Raw genomic sequence first — 17496 nt, 5'->3', positions numbered from 1 at the left:
CAGTCGGAGATTTACATCAATTGATGCTAAGGGGTGTCTTACAAGCTGCAATCACGTAGGCATCAGTGAGTGAGACAGAAATCAGGAGGTCGCCGCTTGCAGCGGAGATGAGATCACGGCTGACTCAGCGCCCAGACTGCCCCCGGTTATTTCGAGCAGCTGAAACAATCACGTAAGTCACTCCTAAGTTGAATCAGCCTTCCAGCGTGTGTGCAAAGTGCCTGATTTTGATCTCTTTCTCCTTCAGAAAGAAGCGCTTAGTTTTTGGTATCCACAACGAAGAATTTGCCTTTGGTCTTGGAAGCATATGCGAGGGCGTTTCCATCCCAGATGTCTCCGTCCGGTCGCTCGTTCCTTTGCGATTCAATTCGTTGAATCCTCTTGTTGCGTCCGACAACCCGTTCCTTGGACAAGGCTTCTTTGAGCTTTTCCAGACCAATCGTGTTTTCCTTCACCGCTTCAGGAGTCTCGTCGCGGATGCTTTGTAGAGGCTCAACGCCGCTGGCATCGACGCGCTGGATTTGCTTCACAAAATGGATCTGGGACTCCAGAGTGTCGAGCATTTTTCTCTCCTCTTCCTCGTTCGCGGGTTGGGGCAGTGCAGACAAGCGGAGCAGATGGCGAAGCTGTTCGGGAGTCACCGAGGGAATGGAGGGCTTATCGGTCTCGTCGGGGAGCAGCGAGCGGACAGACCAAGTCGGCTTTGCAAGAATTGCGTCAATGTCATCTTGTCCTTGAGGCTGGGAAGTAGAATATGAGCGATGTTTGGCGACAAGGGAGCGCGGAGATTGACGGCGCAACAAGGCGGATAGCCGTGAGCTGCTGCGGCGCAAGAACATGTCGGTCGTGATGATGAGTGCGTAAAACGTTGCGCAAGTAGTAGGTCAGATTGAACAATGTAGTAGACAACTTGTGCCAATTGTAAAAGCCAAAGCGAGAGATAAACAAGCAAGACAGGCTGGAGATTGAGACCCAGTGAACTGCGGTGGAGGAAGGGAAGAGAGCAAAAAGCACCTCACAACAATAATGGCTGTCCTCCAATAAAAGGGCGGGACAGCCCACCGCCTACGTTGATGTGGAGGGAAGCTCTCGATCCCGCCCGCTGTTAGTGACGGCAACCTTGAACGCTTCAGTTCGCCCTCCATCTTCTCCTCATCTTGCTGGCTGAGCCGCTCTCATATCTCCAATATCCTTTATTTGCTCTAGCTGGAATATAACTTCTGCTCTCTTCTGCGGTAAATAAGTTTCAGCTGTTCAACATGGCTCAAGATCCTCGAGTTCTTCTCCAAAAAGTAAAATCTCCTTATCCCACTCCCCCGCCCCGCTGTTCCTCCACGTTATCATACCCGACTCCAAATGAATGACGATCACTGATTCCATGCTCCTCCACTCTTTAGGCTGATCAAGCGCTGAGTCGCGCATCTGGTGGCTTCAGCTTCTTCGGTGGGCGCACAGAGAAATATGAAAATGCCGCCGACTTGTACTCGCAGGCTGCGAATGCCTTCCGAGTTCAGAAGCAGAGTAAGCAGCCTCCGCACCGCATTCCGAGTCGCCTTACTTCAACCCTGACACCAAATCTCTCCCCCTTTTCAGACAAGGAAGCCGGTCTTGCGTTCGAGAAGGCCGCTTCTATCCAGGCGCAAAACCTCAACGAGCCCGATGACGCTGCCAACACCCTGACCGAGGCCTTCAAGGTCTACCGCAAGTCCGACCCCGAGGACGCCGCCCGCGTGCTCTCCAGCGCTATCCAACACTACGTGCTCAAGGGGAACCTCCGTCGCGCTGCGTCGCAGCAGCAACATCTGGCCGAAGTGTATGAGGTGGAACTGGGTGACAACAAGAAGGCTCTGGAAGCCTATGAGAAGGCAGCGGAATGGTTTGAGGGTGATAATGCTGAAGCGTATGTTCTACCCTTCAGAGATGAAGCGTTCGGGCCATCTATCCGGCAGAGCTAATCTTGCAAACGCAGCCTCGCGAACAAGCACTACCTCAAGGCTGCGGATCTGGCTGCCCTCGAAGGTGACTACTACAAGGCCATCGAGCACTACGAGCGCATTGGCCGCTCATCTATCAACAACAACCTCATGAAGTGGTCGGTCAAGGACTACTTCCTCAAGGCTGGTATCTGCCACTTGGCGACGAATGTTGGTTTACTGTCAACCTCTAACATCCTCCACTGCCTAACATCGAAAATAGGATTTGGTCGCCACCAACCGTGCCCTCGAAAACTACCGCGACATCGACACCACCTTCGCCTCCACGCGTGAGCATCAGCTTCTCGTCGACCTGGTCCAGGCCTGTGAAGCAGGCGACCAGGAAGCTTTCGCCGACAAGCTTTTCCAGTACGACCAGCTCAGCAAGTTGGATAAGTGGAAGACGACGCTCCTGCTGCGGATTAAGAACAACATCGAGTCGCAAGAGGAGGACTTTTCTTAGCGCCCCGTTTGCCTTCTTTTCTTCTTCCTCGTTTTTGTTTGAGCTAGTTATTTGGTTTTGAAATACTTGATAAACCGAGGAAGGGCCACCTCTCCTGCTTTCGAGTTCCTAATCGCATCTCAAGTAATTACTTCTTTGGCTGGTTCCATGCTTATTAGATACATGCTGCGCGGTGCCTATCAGGCTCCATTATCGAAGGTTATTGAAAGTTATCATTATTGAAGGTTATGTTAATTCTACCGATCGACCCCATATAGCATCAGTTTGACCCTGACTGTGGTCCATCATCTTTAGCTTTATCTACATTCGTATCGTCCCTTTATGAAAGCGATGCCAACGAGATCATTTGGCATTGATCAACACTACTACAAATTGAATTGGAAGTTCTCGTGCACTATCTTCATATTTGGGTCAATCGCAACAGTACCGTGAGCTCGATCAGGTACAGTCACTATAACTGACTAACAACCGGTTTCCGTCCGATGAAAACAAACCTGCCCATCCATGATACCCATTACACTTGCCCCCCCTTGAAGAAAATTGTGATTAATGCACTATTCACCTCTTGCCAGGCCAGCGCAAATCCACTCCCCAATCCTCTCCACGTCCCTAACAATGAAGGAAACAGGATCCACTAGGGGGCTGCAATGACCGAGTAACTTCTACTCCGCCGCAGGAGCATAGCATACCCTCCATGTCTCCCAACAGCCACATAATCGATACGCCTATGCCGCCCTACGACACTGCAAGAAAGGACTTTCTTATCTGCACAAGCTCGAACGGTTGGATCTAGCCGAAAGTCCATGATTTGTCATATCCATTGTTCAGGTTGACAGGTGGCTGTACTCTTTCTCGGAAATTGAGCCTTTGCGCCTACACGAGCCAGCTACAGAAGAGGACAACACCCACATCACGGGTGCATATATCGTGTGGAACATCTATCAAAAGATGATTGTTGACTGCTAAGCAGAACCGAGGACTTCAGGGACAGATTCGCGTTTTACACGAGTGCTGGAGTCTAGTGGCACATTTCGGGTGAAGCGAAACCGAGCTTATCTCCCCTAACTACCTATCTTGTCCTGCGGTGAGTAATAATTCCTGGGCATGTCTCTTCAATTACATCGTTCTGTTCATTTGCTCTGCTGCATATGCTTTCGACTATAGGTAGTTTAGGGCGGTGAGAACAGCTCTTGCTTGCACGAGGGGAGTGAATGATCCTTGCTGCAGCTGGATCCAAAGTCAGACTTCATGGACACCTTATGATGTCCGTTATCCCCCTCTTCGGTCAGGACGCCGAAGTGCATGAACTACCTTTTTCGGGATCTGTTTCCCAGGATCTGAAATACGGCACAGAAGGTAAAACATGTCACACAACGTGGTACATCGAGCTTGCAGTCGCAAAGGCCCTGCATCCTGACTCCCATCTCTTTGGCCGGTCCTACGCTGAGATGTTCGTGCTAGGATCATAGTTGAAGATATGTTAACAGGAATCTCGTATTCAACGGATCGCACTCGAAGGCCGTAGCTTGAGGTGTGACTTACAGTCATGTCTGACACAGGCTGTCTTACCTGAGACGATTAAGTTGATCGGTGTGGTCTAGAACCATCCGAACCACAGCCAGCCCTAACCATCTCTGAAATTCCTTTCCCAGCGGTTCCCAATCATGATTAGGTAGGCTTATCCTTCGAACAGAATCACAAGATCATTTGCGGGGTATATGTGAATGTATACGTCAAACTGAAAGTATGATTCATGTGCCCGCCAGCGAAAGGAGGGTGTTTCATTGTTCTTCGCATGGAGGTGGGTTGCACAGCTCTTCAGCTCTGTTCCCAGCAAAATACAGATCGACTGAGATGGACGCCCCCTTCTTGATGATCATAAATATCTGCAAACTCCACGTTCTCACTCAGAGCATATATTAGTTCAACTCTTTGAACTACTACACATCAAGAGCTATCTGGATCTTCTTCCATACTAAAAAATGTCCTTCGCTTACCCCGAAGGCGAATGCTTCTTCAAGCGGTCCGGGATCCGCTCCTCCACCTATGACCCGGACAAGCCGGAGCATTTCTACGGCCACCTCCTGGTGGAATATATCTGGAACCGCGCTGCATTCAACGATGAGGCGGCTTACTACACGAAGGACGTCCATTACCATCCACGCTCTGCCTACCGGGTAGTCAAGGGCGACTGGTGGGACACCAAATATGGAAACTGGACGAATATCCACTTCTTGTACGGGAAGAAGCCCTACAGTGACGCAGAAAGGTATCGGGCAGTGGAACACAACCTCTGCGTGAGCGGGAATCGGTTCCGCGACCAGGCCAAAGGGGGTGCGTTTGAGTCCTGGTTTATGATCCTGCCGATGCCCCTCTTAGCCAAGGGGGAGGAGTGGTTTCTTGTTGATGTATGCCTTACACTTTTCTTGCCCTGACAGAAGGAGAGGGAGGGGGAAACTGGAATCTTTCGTCTGAGGCTATGGAATCTCTCACTGAACATTGATTTTCAATTCCTAGCGCACGGCGTGCATCCGGGGGATCTACATTCCCATCGCGCAACAGGCCTCGGAGGACTACCCGGACGTGTGCACGTTCCTGCAGGTGAACTTCGCCATCCCGCGGCAGATCACGGTCACGGTCCACCCGGCCGTCGATAGCCACGATAAGCTCGACTGGGTGGGCGCGCAAACCACGGGGACCATCAACCTCGATGCCACGCTAGGGCTGGCCCCGGACGCTCAATGGACGATGGCAGTCAACGTCCGCCAGCTCGTCAACCTCCTCTCGCTACCGCGGGCCTTACGCGGCCACAACTGCTTCTCCGCCCGCATCATCCGCATGGTGGACCGCAAGCTGACCCCAACAAAAGGCGGACCGGCGCCCTTCGTCAGCGACGGCACCGATCTTAGCTGGACGACGGTGGCGAGCGCCAACTACGGGCTGTCGATCCAGTGGAAACCTCCGCAGCCGACGACTTGGCTGGCGGACTTCATCAAGAACAGCCTCACGGTGGCGGTGGGATTCCTGCCCCTCGTCGGCCCGGTAGCGGCGGTCTGCTTCCCGCTCGCGTGGACCGCGATCGTCGACCCCGAGGCCTTCGATGGGATCCTCAAGGAGCTCATCCCCGTCGCGGACTTGGCGATGAAAGTGGCGGGTGATATGCAGCGAAGCACCGAGGAGCAGGTGTACTATCTGCCGCAGGAGTGGTCCGCCACCGTCCAGAAATTCAAGCTGCTGGCGGCGGAGAAACAGAGGGCGGCGGAGCAGGAACAGGCCAAGGCCACCCAACCGCCGGCACCCGCCAAGATCCCCGCGCCGGAGATGGTCAAGAAATTCGCGGCCATTCGCAAATTCAAGTACTGGAATCTGATGAAGCCCCTACCTGCCGCGGTCACCGCCACCGAAACGACGGTCAGACTCGATGCAGCGGGGGAGCCAGTTGAGGCGCCGCCGAAACCCGCATCCGCCCCGGAAACCGCTCTTCCGGCTGTTCCTGCGCCCCTCCCCCTCGACAAGCTGAAGCCCGGCTCCTCTTTCCAGCTGGCGGGCCAGGTGCTTCAACGATCCGCGCCCCCCGCGGCTACGGGTCATAATGATGGCGCTTCGGGGGGGATCTTGGATGAGGTACGCCCCGAGGAGAATCAGGCCAGAGGAGCCACCAACGATGAGAGCTGGCTGGATGCGTATCTCCACGAGGAGCTATTTGGAGATGACGAGTGAGTGAATCTGAACGCGCTAGTCTGGTCTTTCAGAGCGGGTTGACTTTCCCCTGGCAAAAGTGTCTCATGTTAATCGCTTTCTGTATTGCGTTCGACTGTATGCATCTGTGTCTATCGTAAGCGACCCAAATTGACACCGAACTATTTACCCGTCGAGGATTTCAAGCAATTCGTAACCTCTTATAATTCGAGTGAGGGCAATTCGAGTCAGCCAATGAACTCACAGAACTAAGCATCAACCTCTCACTGGGCTGTGAAGCCGTGCTTCATTGTCAACATGAATTGTAGGAGGCATAAGTAACCTGGTTTGGGGGTAGGATATAAGGTACTACTACTACTTTAGCTCAATATGATATGTGCAGACAAGCAACCGAAGGGAAGGTTGCAACTGCCACCCGCGGCCAAGTGAAACAACCTAGTCACCGTGCTTGCACTGAGAGAATGGACTGGTTTCGTTCCCATCTCTTCACCATGATCTTCTCCTTCTTCCGCGCCTCTCCTACCCTCAAAATTCTCTTTTCCCCGGTCCATCGCCACTTCTTTCCTCCCCGCTATGCTCATTGAAGTCATCCTTTCACCACCACCTGGTACAGTACCCGGAAACCCAGGTTCCCACCACCTACCACCCACCGAACAACCGCACCTCAACCGGCAACACCATCAGATAAGATCCAGATCACCCCCACGGAACCACGCGACAGTGAATGTCTCACCGCGTCCCAGCCAACACGTCCGCAGCGGAGCTCAGCCCTAAAGGTGGATTTTCGCGATCAGTTGACATCTCGCCAGACCAGACACTGCGATTGGCCCCCGTCGCGTCACACCCCTGTCAACACGTCCCAGACACCTTTTAGCAGTGGAACAGCCCTATAAGTGGATTTTCGCGATTGGTTGACATCTCGACGGAGGGGGCGCTGTGATTGGGTGGAGGGAGGCCCGACGCGTCCAGAGTAACACGCGCCTGTGTTTCAGCCTTGAGGGTGGATTTTCGTGATGCTTTCACATCTCGACGGGCCTTTGCGGTAGGTGGCTGGAGTGATTCTCTGGTGGTGTGGTTCTCGCACGGTGAATGTGTTTGCGCTGGCTCATCCCCTTTGGGAGGATGATTTCGCACGGGTCGAGGATGACGACCATAGGGCTCCTGACTCGGTTCGCTCAGGTGACGGAGCCGGGTGCGGAGGCACCAGCGGTGTTGACGTAGTCTTGACTCACTGCAGTAACTCATGTAGGTTGTTGCTGTATTCTCTCTTTCAAGTTCCAGAACAGGTATCGAGTTAATCTACCCACCCGGCACAGCGAACCATGAGAAGCTTTTCACGGCTCCAGGGATGCTTCAGATATGCAACAATTTTAGGATCTGCTTATTTGATCGGAACAGAGACTGTGGCTTCTCTCGTGCTTAAGCTAACCTACATATAGTTCGATATAGGCAGTGGATCCACTGACTCGGGGCTGTGTCTTCCGTAGACTGTGGCGCAATAAACCGACGGGCCGAAAGCTAAGAGCATTAGCCCCATGAGGTGGTCCCCGCTTACTATACCTGCCTACTAGTTACTGCCCATAAGTTGCCCTCGATAGCCCCGACTCCCTAACTTTAGTCTGTCATCTCTTCTGCCCTCCTTCAATACCCCCGTCTATCCAAATACCATCTCCTCCCTCACCATGTCGCACTACCGATTCATCTCCCTAGCTACCAAGCCCTCCGCTCAGCTCAGCTACAGTTTCCACCCCGCCGTGGGCGCCGCCAAGCCGCCGGCTCTAGTCGTCTTCGTCAACGGCCTTGGACTCCCGCAGACCTCCTGGGAGGGCGTCATCGCGCGCCTGCAGGCCCAGCCTCCCGCCGCCGGCCTGCCAGCGATGGTCACCTACGACCGGTACGGCCAGGGCCAAACCACCGACCGAGACCCCGCCGACAGCACCGCCGAGGACCCCACGCACGGCCACGACACATTAATCGTGGTCCGGGACTTGCACCAGCTACTCACCCAGGTGGCCGCGGAGAAGATGGGCGTCGCCAACCTCAGCGAACTCCCGCTCATCCTAGTGTCAAACTCAATCGGCGGCGCATTGGCCCGCCTCTATGCCCAAGAAAACCCCGGCACCGTCGCCGGACTCCTGTTCCTGGACAGCGTGCTCGCCAACTCCGACTTCATCTCCATCTACCCGGACCCGGATGCGGCCGGGTTCGATCCGCGCAGCTTGCCAGAGGGGGTGGACGAGGAGGCAATCCGCGCCGCAAGAGCCTACATGCAACGCGTCTTCCACCCCAGCAACGGCAGCCGCGAGGGTCTGAGCCGACGCAACCTGGCGCAGCTCTTGCCGGCCAGCGACGGGCCCAGGTTGCAGGGCCCGGACGGCCGCGGGCCCTGGGTGACGGTGGTGGGCCATGAGTTCGAGACGTTCCAGGTGGAATTCGAGAGGATGGGCGGCGCGCCTCCGCGGCTCACGCAGCTCTACCTGAATCCCTACTGGCATCGGTTCAATGAGGGGCTGGCGAGGCTGACCGACGCGGAGCGGAGCAAGGGCCCGCTTCAGGCGCCGGGGGCCGGCCACTTTGTCCAGAGGGATAATCCGGCCTTTGTTGCGGATGAACTGCGTGAGATGCTTGACAAGGCTGTGTGAGAGTGGAGAGTGCAGCTGCACGGTTTGGTGAGGTTTTGCAGTCTGTATCTTACTGTAAGTAAATTCAGCCTGCCGCTGGCCGGGCACTGCTCTTACCCCCCTTTTCTTGATGAACTGCATGGTGCGGCTGAGCTTGAAGCTGTCTAGCCGAGAGGCCTGTAGCCTATGCTGAATGGTACTTGTCACTGATGTTAGTTAGTTCTCAATGCTCCAGCTTTAGTAGGAGTACGAGAGTACTAGGATCCTGGTAGCACCACGCGGCTGGACCAATCGTGGGCCTCAGGCACTCCCGCACGGCAGGACCCGACTTAGGGCTCGGCGGTTATCGGATAGCTCGGGTGGTTTGGATGGCGTCTCTCGGCTAATGAATCTCAATTATGCCGTCAGAATCATGGTCCTGCTATTGTTTTACAAATTCATCTTCTACGGATCAATTGTAAAAGCAACGGGGCAAAAGCAGATACCTATGCAAACGTTGAGGCAGCTACAAGCCTGCTGCCCGATTTCGAGTTCACCGACAATCAAGGTAGTCTTTGGTAGCGGTTAAATATACCTCCCCAAACGCCCACATAGTGACAATGACACAGATAACCATAACCTCCCACACGAATCCATGTCATTGTTGTCTGACTATCAACTCTGGCGATAGTGACGATTTTGTACCTCCCACAAACAAGGTTTGGAAACATCCCCTCGGTTGAGTCCCTGCCCCGGAGCGGAATCGCGGTGATATGACTTAATCTCAAAGGTAGCGAGCGTTATTCACATGTCAAATCCCGAGCGCCAAGTTGTCTTGAATCTTAGCGTTTTCGCAGATTGTGCTTTAAATCAAGTGATCCTTGTCTTGAAGAGTAGACTAGCGAAGTAGGCATAACGATCAAGCTTGTATATATCATACGGTTAGGGGCCATTGGGCGACTTCGTTCAACCAACTGTATTTTGGTTTCAAGATTGTACAGCTTGGGATGTAAGTTCTCTAGAGAACAGGCGATCAAAAAGTTAGAGTAATTCTGTCACAGGCCCCGTAATTCTACTATTTGGCCATGACCTTAACAAAATTTGACTGCTTGTGGTACTCCTTCGGATTTGGTTGTGAAATTCTGGTCAACAGAACCCTACTGTTCGATTTCTCAACTGTACTATATATAGTTTGTGAGACCGATGTGCTCGGTACAGTTAACGAGCAACATAAAGCTTGACAGTGGCGACCACTCTCGGGTTCATAAGGGAGAAATCTAAATCTGGTCGTCCAGGAACTAGCGCAGGCCCAATCTCTCGGATTAACTCCATGAAAAACAACATACTGTCAAGGATAGAAAAAAGAGTCAACCCTTCTCAGTTGGTGCCCAGGAGAGGAGCGATTGCTGTTGTGTGTTTTGATTGATAGACGAAGAATAGCATTGTGGATGAAGCAAGGGGGAAGACCCAACTCTCGGGTACCTGACCGAACCCAAATGGTCAACCTCTATATTCCGCCAATTGAATGCTTCTTTCTTACACTTACACATACCAGATGCACTGACAGATGCCCGGTTACTGGGGTACCCTGACCCTCCACATTATTGACACCTGGTCTTCCGGGCAACAACTGCAAAGCCACCCGAGGGGTGGACGGTTATATCTCGAGATCCACGCATTCCTTAATCTTTTCAAGGGGAAGATACCCCAAAATTAGCTCGGATGGCGTGAAAGGGAGGATAAAGGATGTATCATTCTCGAATTCCACACTGCTAGCCTCAAAGGCTTGAGTTCAATGTAAGCATTGCGAGAGTTCTGGAAAGGCAGGATTTAAATGCCTCAGAATCCCCGGCTTGAAATTGTACAACCAAGAACTACGCCTCACGATCTTTTTATCACCAAGACGATAATCAACCTCAACACTTCGCCATTACCCAATCGAAGAGCTTTGCACACTCCATAAATCAACCATCAACATGCGCACCTCATTTGTAACTCTCCTGCTCGCATGCAGCAGCTACACTGCGCTCGCGTTGCCCTCGCACGGTAGCCTCGCTAAGCGATCATGCGACGCCAACGTCTGTATTGTTCAGGCAAGTCGCCCTCTGCCTTCCCACAATCCTTCTAACCCCTCCGGCATCGCATATACTAACCACCAGAGACAACAGTGTATTGCCCAGGGCTTCCAATCCGGCATGTGCGCCAGCGAGAACACCCCCTCCCTGCAACTCCTGGGCCTCGAGCTCCTCGGCCAGGCTTTGCCGTAAGCCAGCCCTCTCCCCTGAACCCCAAGACAACACCCTGGACTGAACTAACAAAGCCAACAGAGGCTGCATGTGCATCCCCACGAACAGCGGCTCCAGCGGCGCCACCAACGCCGCCAACGCCCCCGCCGCCAATGCGCCGGCTGCCACGACGACCACCACTGCTACTGTAACTACCACCTCAACTGCCGTCCTGACTTCCACTTCCACCGCGACGACCACCGTCACCACCACTGCCACAGCCACTAACACCCAAGCCGCGAATCAAGCAGCCCCAGCAGTAAACCCCCCGGCCCCGAGCACCGTCACCAGCACCGCCACCGTCACCACGACTGCCACCGAGACGGAGACGGAGACAGAGACGGAGACAGAAACAGAAACGCAAACGCGCACACAAGCCAACACCCGCACCATCACCCACTCTGCCCCCACCGCCACAACAACTAGTACTACCTCCGATGCAGATGCAGCGGCTGCTCCTGCGGCCGCGGCCGCCGTTCAGACCGTGTACACGGCCACCACGACGAACCACATCCCGTTCACGACGACGAAGACGGTGGTGGTCAAGACGACGACGACTGTTTGCCCGACTTCTTCTTAGATTCTGCTTCTTGATGGTGTGTGAAAATGGGTGTCGGTTCCCTTCGATATGGATTCTTTTCATTATTCCCCCCCTTTCTGGTGGGCTACGCTCCGAAAAAGAGGGCGCTTTTCTCTTCATTGTATACAATTGCTGCCTTCACTTCCCTAGAGGATAAGACTTTTAATGGGAATATCTCCTTCCCGCGCTTGATCCACCTTTGCTCTCTTTCCATATGTGCTGGTCTAGAAACCTTCTCTATGCAAACATTCTCAACATAATTCACCCATGGCCCTATATCTGTTTGTCACAGCATCGCTCGGCCCTCGTCGATGCTCGCGTCTGCAAAGCCACATACAAGTGAACCAGCGCGTACGGGCTAATCACAAGAATCACGAGGAATCCTGCCCCTATGTCAGAAGAGCTTGCAGAAAGACCCGCAGTGTACGGGTCGCATCATTCGATGAAGAGCGGTTGGAGGCGATTGATCACCCCGGGTACGATGGAATTCTACAAGAGAGTCACAGTTGCAGATCGCGGACGGGCTCGCCGATATTCCAGTACGTGAAGCCGTTGGAGATCCGAGTCCGATACGAATGCGCATCCCATTGTGGATGTACCCGGCGTCGCGGAACAGGGGCAAGACTCATCCGCCGCCGCAGAAATAGCCTCGATTGGATACAGAAGCGGTATCGCATTATCCAAACCATTGTTGCCGGTTGGTCCTTTGGAGTGCGCCGCGTGGACTATTGACGCGAGCTCGCGCGTGGGTTCAGCATATTCCGGGGAGTGGTATCACCGAAATAGGCAGCGTGTCTGCCCTTCTTCAATAGACGCAGCCGGTAACTTAGATGGCTGATGAAGGGTTACTAGTGCCGCTTGTCCAGCATCCGCGAGCTTTCTCAGAAACCGTGCTACGTTGTACGATGCTTGGCCATCTGGACCGGAGGTTGGCTCATCGAAGGAGATGAGAATCTTCGGTTTCGAAACGAGCTCGACCTTAATCGTGACGTGCTTTCGTTGTTTGTTCCCACGTTGAGGCTATGCCCGGTGCCAAGACTGTCAATCAATGTGTCGGCAATAGGTTGCGCGGCTTAGGTGGGGCCCACAGTCTCACGCTACGCTGAATGCTCTGCTGCAAACGGCATGGGTGGTTTATTATACAGCAGGGTGGCCATGCAGAAGAGCTCGAATCACGGGTTGGCCCAATGGACCAGAGCCCTTTAGCCTCACGAAGTTGCGTGAACTGCTCATGGAGGGAACCGCATTTGGTTATTGCGTGTTCTATTTACGTTGTGAACTGGCGGGGGGCTGCGATGTGATAGACACTTCTATGGTGGCGTGAGACGGCCAGCTCTGGAACATCCCGTATGGAACAGTCTATCTTCCTCCCAATATACACATCAATTGTCGGTCCAGTACCAATGATGCAATTATCCATTTTTTTGCTCCACTGTTTGAGCTCCAGTTAAGGGCTTTATCAAAGCGCTGATTTTATCTACAGCAGTATTGACGCCTCGACATCGCTTGGGAATAGATCCTGTTAAATCGCGAGATAGGAGGATGCGTATGCCAGTAACTACACAGGGCCCGGCTATGATATGCTACTTGACATAACACCTGGAGCGACCAGTCTAAGCATTTCCATGGTTGTGCCATCGTAAGCCTCGTGTCAACCATTAAGGTTATCTTGGTTCACCGCAGCGCCTGACCCATGGTCAGGCGGACGTAGCCCTAGCCGTCCAGACTCCCAAGCCCGCAAGATTCGTTCGTCTTCAGCAGCCCCACAACGGTCGATCGTTTGTTCTCGACCGTTGCACCATCTCTTGGCCCGTTCTTCACTTTTTCGGGGAGGGGGGGCAGGTTCACCACCCAAAGCCCAGATAAGAAAGTCTATCCCACATGCGTAAAGAAACCACGAACATGGCGGGCTCGGGTTAGCTAGCTTAGGGCGGGGCGCGGGAGGATCGACGGGTGGCTGCGATTTCCGCTCCTCCTATAGTGACAGCCTGTCAGGCTAAGGAGCTTGTCAAAACCAATGACTTGCAGCTTAGTCCGGAAGCTAGGACTCCCAAATGCATCTTATACAGGTTTCTTTGTTTCGTAACCTTAATCCTCACTCTTGTGATGCGATATGGTTCCGATACCTATACTAATGGTTTTCGTATCCGTGTAATCAAGAATGGTTCATGGAGACTTTACAGCTGGCTTGCAACATTGTAGAGGAGGCCTTTTTTTAGACCAAAGCCTAAGGGTTATCAGTATTGAACATCGTGTCGTATATCGTATCGTCTATTCTGTCGTATATCGTGTCGTATGCCAAGAAAGTTCTCGAGGATGTGAGACCTCTGCTTTTAGATCCTTCCTTGATTCTAGACCTGTTGGATGGATATTTTTGTCCCGAGCGACACATCTGGACCCGCTGCTTGTCAATATAAAAGCGGTGCAGATAGTCCTTCTGCGACTTATGGCAATACAGTCTGTAACATCAACAAGCAAGATTAGCACTGAATTAGGTTCAATATGAAGTCCACACTCTATTCCCTTATCGTGCTGCTGCAGCTTGCTATGCAGTTAGCAGTGGCCAACCCAGCTGCACACCCAGAGCCCGGCTCTCCCCCTCTGGAAGAGAGACAGGTGACCTCTCCGCTTCCGACCAGCTTGCCTGGACGGACTACCGCCGCTGCGACGACTGCCCCTGCCTCCACCCGCACATCCAGCTCGCCTGGCACGACTGGCACCGCTGATGTGACTACCTCTTCCCGCACTTCCAGCTCGCCTGGCACGACTAGCACTGAGTCTGGGGCCGCCACCACATCTGGCACGGCTTCCAGCACATCTGGCACGGCCTCCACCACATCTGGCACGGCCAGCACTTCTTCTGGGACTTCCGGCAAGCCTCGGCCGACTACCACCCCTACCGCTATCCCTCAAGTCCCCTCTGGCCCACCTACTATTGTGGTCAATGTTGCTATCGCCATCGCCATCTCAGGCGGCAGCGGAAAGGATGCAGCCGCCGCTGCAGCGAAAGCCGCCGCATCTGGAGGAGGACCGAATGCCCAAGCCGCTGCCGTTGCCGCCGCTGCCGCTGCGGCTGGTGGAGGTAGTGCGACGGATGTGTCCGTGGTTGCCGCTGCGGCGGCGGCCGCCGCCTCGGGTGGTAACGGAGGGGACGTCGCTGATGCAGCGGCCGCTGCCAACAGCGCCGCTGGCGGAGGCAGTGATGATGCTGCTGCTGCTGCCGCCGCCGCCGCGGCCTCCGCTGGTGCGAGTGGATGGAACGTTGCCGCCGTTGCTGCCGGGGCCGCCGCCGCGGCCTCAGGTGCTAGCGGAGCGGACACCGCCTCCGCTGTTGCTGCCGCGGCCGTCACCTCCTGCGGCGGGGGTGTTGCCGCTGCGGCCGCCGCGGCCGCCGCCTCCGCTGGTGGCAATGGAACGGACGTCGCTGTTGTTGCGGCCGCCGCGGCCGCCGCATCCGCTGGGGGAGATGGCCAGGCAGTCGCCGACGCTTGCGCCGCGGTCGCCTCCGCCGCCGGGGGAGGAAGTGCTGCTGCCGCTGCTGCCGCCGCCGCCGCCTCCGATGGGGCTAATGGATCGAATGCCGCCGCTGCTGCCGCTGCCGCCGTCGCCTCCGCCTCCGGTGCTAATGGCGATATCACCGCCGCGGTTGCCGTCGCTGTCGCCGCTGCCGGTGGTGGTGGGTGGAATGGCGCCGCCACTGCTGCGACCAAGGCGGCCGACGCTGGCGATACTGGAACTGGGGTTGCCGACGCTATTGCCTCTGCCCCGAATACCGAAGGCATTGGCAATGGTACTGCAACCGGCGGTTCCGGCACTGGAAGTGGCACCAACAGCACTGGATCCGGCAGCACCAGTACTGTAACCGGCGGTGGATCTGGTAGCAGCAGTACTGGAAGTTCGGCTAAACGATTCTGGGATTACAAGGATTCGCGTCGTGCCCGCGACTTCGTTGCCAGGGCTTAAACATGACATATCCTTCTAGTCTTCCTGCAAAACATCAGTAAGTCTTTTACAATAAGCAGTGTTTTCCGATACGAGTTTCGTCAGTAGAGTCTTGATTAATGATTTCAGATCCGCCGGTCCGGTTCTATCTCATCCCCTCTGAGTGTTGTTCGCTGATAAACCTCGGATTATTTGCGGATAGAAAGCGGAACAATCGGGACAAAGACGGTAAATCGATAGCAGTGGTGAGAAACAATAATTGTAACACATCAAATTGAGTAGCTCTGTAATAGCTCCAAATTGGTCCTAACTCAGACTGTTTATGGTTATTCATCATTCGAATGCTCTTGAATATGGTTCCTGGCGTGTGGAGTATGAAATCTACTTAAGTGCTATGATAATATAGTCAGTTAGGTTTCTCTGAATAAAAGCCATGACATCAAACTAGTCCAGTCTAGGGGTTTTGCAATAGCCCTAGTCTCACAATGCGTCCTTTCATTTTGCCATATTTAGATCACCGGCTATTTTTGCACTTGCCACTATCGATCTGCACTGCGTAACTTTGTTGAGCTCCGCTGTTACTTTGGCTGCTGTTGCTATTGCCGCTCTCTAACCTACGGTAAAGAGTGTTGGCTTGATCAGGATCAACTATCTCGTAGGTAGTACGTGGTCATACTCGGCCTCTTCAGCAAGTGACCTAATCTGGCCACACCTTCACGTTGAGTCCCACCGCTTTTTGTAGCCTTCTACGCTACATCTTTTTTACACACCAGAGGATAGATCAATATAGCCTGTCTGCGTCACAGATCTTCCCATGGTGTCTGGTGATGGCCACCTTGCTGGTTGGAAAGACTGGTACACCGGTCGTCGAACACCTTACCCTAAAGAATGCCTCAGACATGGTCTAGTGAGATGTCTGCATCGGATGGGGACACACTCGGATCTCTTACACAGACACTCGGCATGTCAACAGGAGCATCTTCGAAGAAAAAAAAATAGCACACTGAACGATCTTCCCAGTCTGATTACTCCAAGTAATCACTCAAGTGTCGGTACGGTCGATTGTTATCCCTGATGTCTCAATACCTAACATAATCGCACATCTTCGCAGACCTGTCTATTAAACCCGGGGGTCTAGACCACGTTCGACATCCGGGGATACTGGCGAAGAGGATACGAGGGAGCCGCATGCTCTAGAAGCTTTTTCTCATCTCTCGTCTTCTTTTTTTTTTCTTTTTTTTTAGAAATTATGGAGATGACCCAACAACAAGGTTGCGGTTACGCGACGTGAACAAAGAAATCTCATGCGGCAAACCCAATCGACGACCCGTCCAGATCGCACGTATAAGGTTTAACTATCAAGACCATCTGAGGTCAAGCTATAGATTGCAGATCATTCTAATTATGACTCGTACTGCAAGCCATAGAACGTGCTGCTTGCGGTCGGATTTCATCAAATCCCTTCCTCAAGGGGTGGTGCGAAGGACGATTACGAAACCTTCGATAGTGGGATGATAGACGTTGGTATCGATTAGGATGACCGCATATCTAGTACAATCTCGAAGGCCTACAGCACCAACTAGCCCGCCGCCAGGAGATTCAGTATCGTGATAGCCCTGCACTCGGCAGAAACAGAAGGGGAAGGGCAGATTTCACCACGTGACGAGGTCTCGGCGCCCCGGGCTTCTGGTTCCGTCCAGGCATCGGCACGACGCAACTGACATCGGCCACATGGGAGCGATTGATGCCCCCCTCCATCTGGGATGATGGATTGATGTGGGATCTGTTCAATATTCAGCCGCCCATATTCCTCCTCCTTGACGCGGATTTTGTGGTGGCTGGCCCAATCGAACCGAACCAACACCTTATCGATCAGGGATTATTCCCAAAATAATCGTTTGACAGAATCCACGCTACTTTTAGTCACGTAAACTGACTTACAGGGTGGGCAGAG

At 53.7% G+C, this 17496-nt stretch overlaps 7 protein-coding genes across 7 annotated transcripts; 5 read left to right on the top strand and 2 right to left on the bottom strand.

The window, feature by feature from the left end:
- Positions 1 to 86: 86 nt before the first annotated feature.
- Positions 87 to 1052, bottom strand: BO66DRAFT_172487 (DUF726 domain protein). The gene has a single exon (XM_025642309.1). The coding sequence runs from the start codon at positions 837 to 839 to the stop codon at positions 258 to 260; it is 582 nt and encodes a 193-aa protein (XP_025500408.1). The 5' UTR covers positions 840 to 1052; the 3' UTR covers positions 87 to 257.
- A 53-nt stretch (positions 1053 to 1105) lies between these two features.
- sec17 (alpha-soluble NSF attachment protein SEC17) lies at positions 1106 to 2687 on the top strand. The gene is made up of 5 exons (XM_025648000.1): positions 1106 to 1292; positions 1398 to 1521; positions 1594 to 1900; positions 1970 to 2144; positions 2197 to 2687. Exons 1-5 carry the CDS (start codon positions 1260 to 1262, stop codon positions 2434 to 2436), a joined length of 879 nt encoding a protein of 292 aa, XP_025500407.1. The 5' UTR covers positions 1106 to 1259; the 3' UTR covers positions 2437 to 2687.
- A 1731-nt stretch (positions 2688 to 4418) lies between these two features.
- BO66DRAFT_298420 (uncharacterized protein) lies at positions 4419 to 5652 on the top strand (the record flags this gene model as incomplete). Its single annotated transcript, XM_025643207.1, has 2 exons — positions 4419 to 4844; positions 4954 to 5652. Coding segments are annotated over 2 exons (1125 nt in total), but the record flags the coding sequence as incomplete, so codon positions are not given.
- A 1213-nt stretch (positions 5653 to 6865) lies between these two features.
- BO66DRAFT_172472 (uncharacterized protein) lies at positions 6866 to 7509 on the bottom strand. Its single transcript, XM_025642308.1, has one exon. The coding sequence runs from the start codon at positions 7378 to 7380 to the stop codon at positions 7006 to 7008; it is 375 nt and encodes a 124-aa protein (XP_025500405.1). The 5' UTR covers positions 7381 to 7509; the 3' UTR covers positions 6866 to 7005.
- Positions 7510 to 7770: 261 nt separating this feature from the next.
- BO66DRAFT_172459 (alpha/beta hydrolase) lies at positions 7771 to 8959 on the top strand. The gene has a single exon (XM_025642307.1). The coding sequence runs from the start codon at positions 7818 to 7820 to the stop codon at positions 8775 to 8777; it is 960 nt and encodes a 319-aa protein (XP_025500404.1). The 5' UTR covers positions 7771 to 7817; the 3' UTR covers positions 8778 to 8959.
- A 1752-nt stretch (positions 8960 to 10711) lies between these two features.
- BO66DRAFT_404580 (uncharacterized protein) lies at positions 10712 to 11600 on the top strand (the record flags this gene model as incomplete). The annotated part of the gene is made up of 2 exons (XM_025648941.1): positions 10712 to 10998; positions 11063 to 11600. The coding sequence occupies 2 exons, from the start codon at positions 10712 to 10714 to the stop codon at positions 11598 to 11600; spliced, it is 825 nt and encodes a 274-aa protein (XP_025500403.1).
- Positions 11601 to 14102: 2502 nt separating this feature from the next.
- On the top strand, positions 14103 to 15563 carry BO66DRAFT_404579 (uncharacterized protein; the record flags this gene model as incomplete). Its single annotated transcript, XM_025648940.1, has 1 exon — positions 14103 to 15563. One exon carries the CDS (start codon positions 14103 to 14105, stop codon positions 15561 to 15563), a length of 1461 nt encoding a protein of 486 aa, XP_025500402.1.
- Positions 15564 to 17496: the final 1933 nt, after the last annotated feature.

The sequence above is a fragment of the Aspergillus aculeatinus genome, assembly GCF_003184765.1.
Source record: "Aspergillus aculeatinus CBS 121060 unplaced genomic scaffold BO66scaffold_49, whole genome shotgun sequence".
In the NCBI taxonomy this organism is placed as follows: domain Eukaryota; kingdom Fungi; phylum Ascomycota; class Eurotiomycetes; order Eurotiales; family Aspergillaceae; genus Aspergillus; species Aspergillus aculeatinus.
Note: the sequence above shows the minus strand (reverse complement) of the source record. Positions and strands in the feature narration are given on the sequence as shown.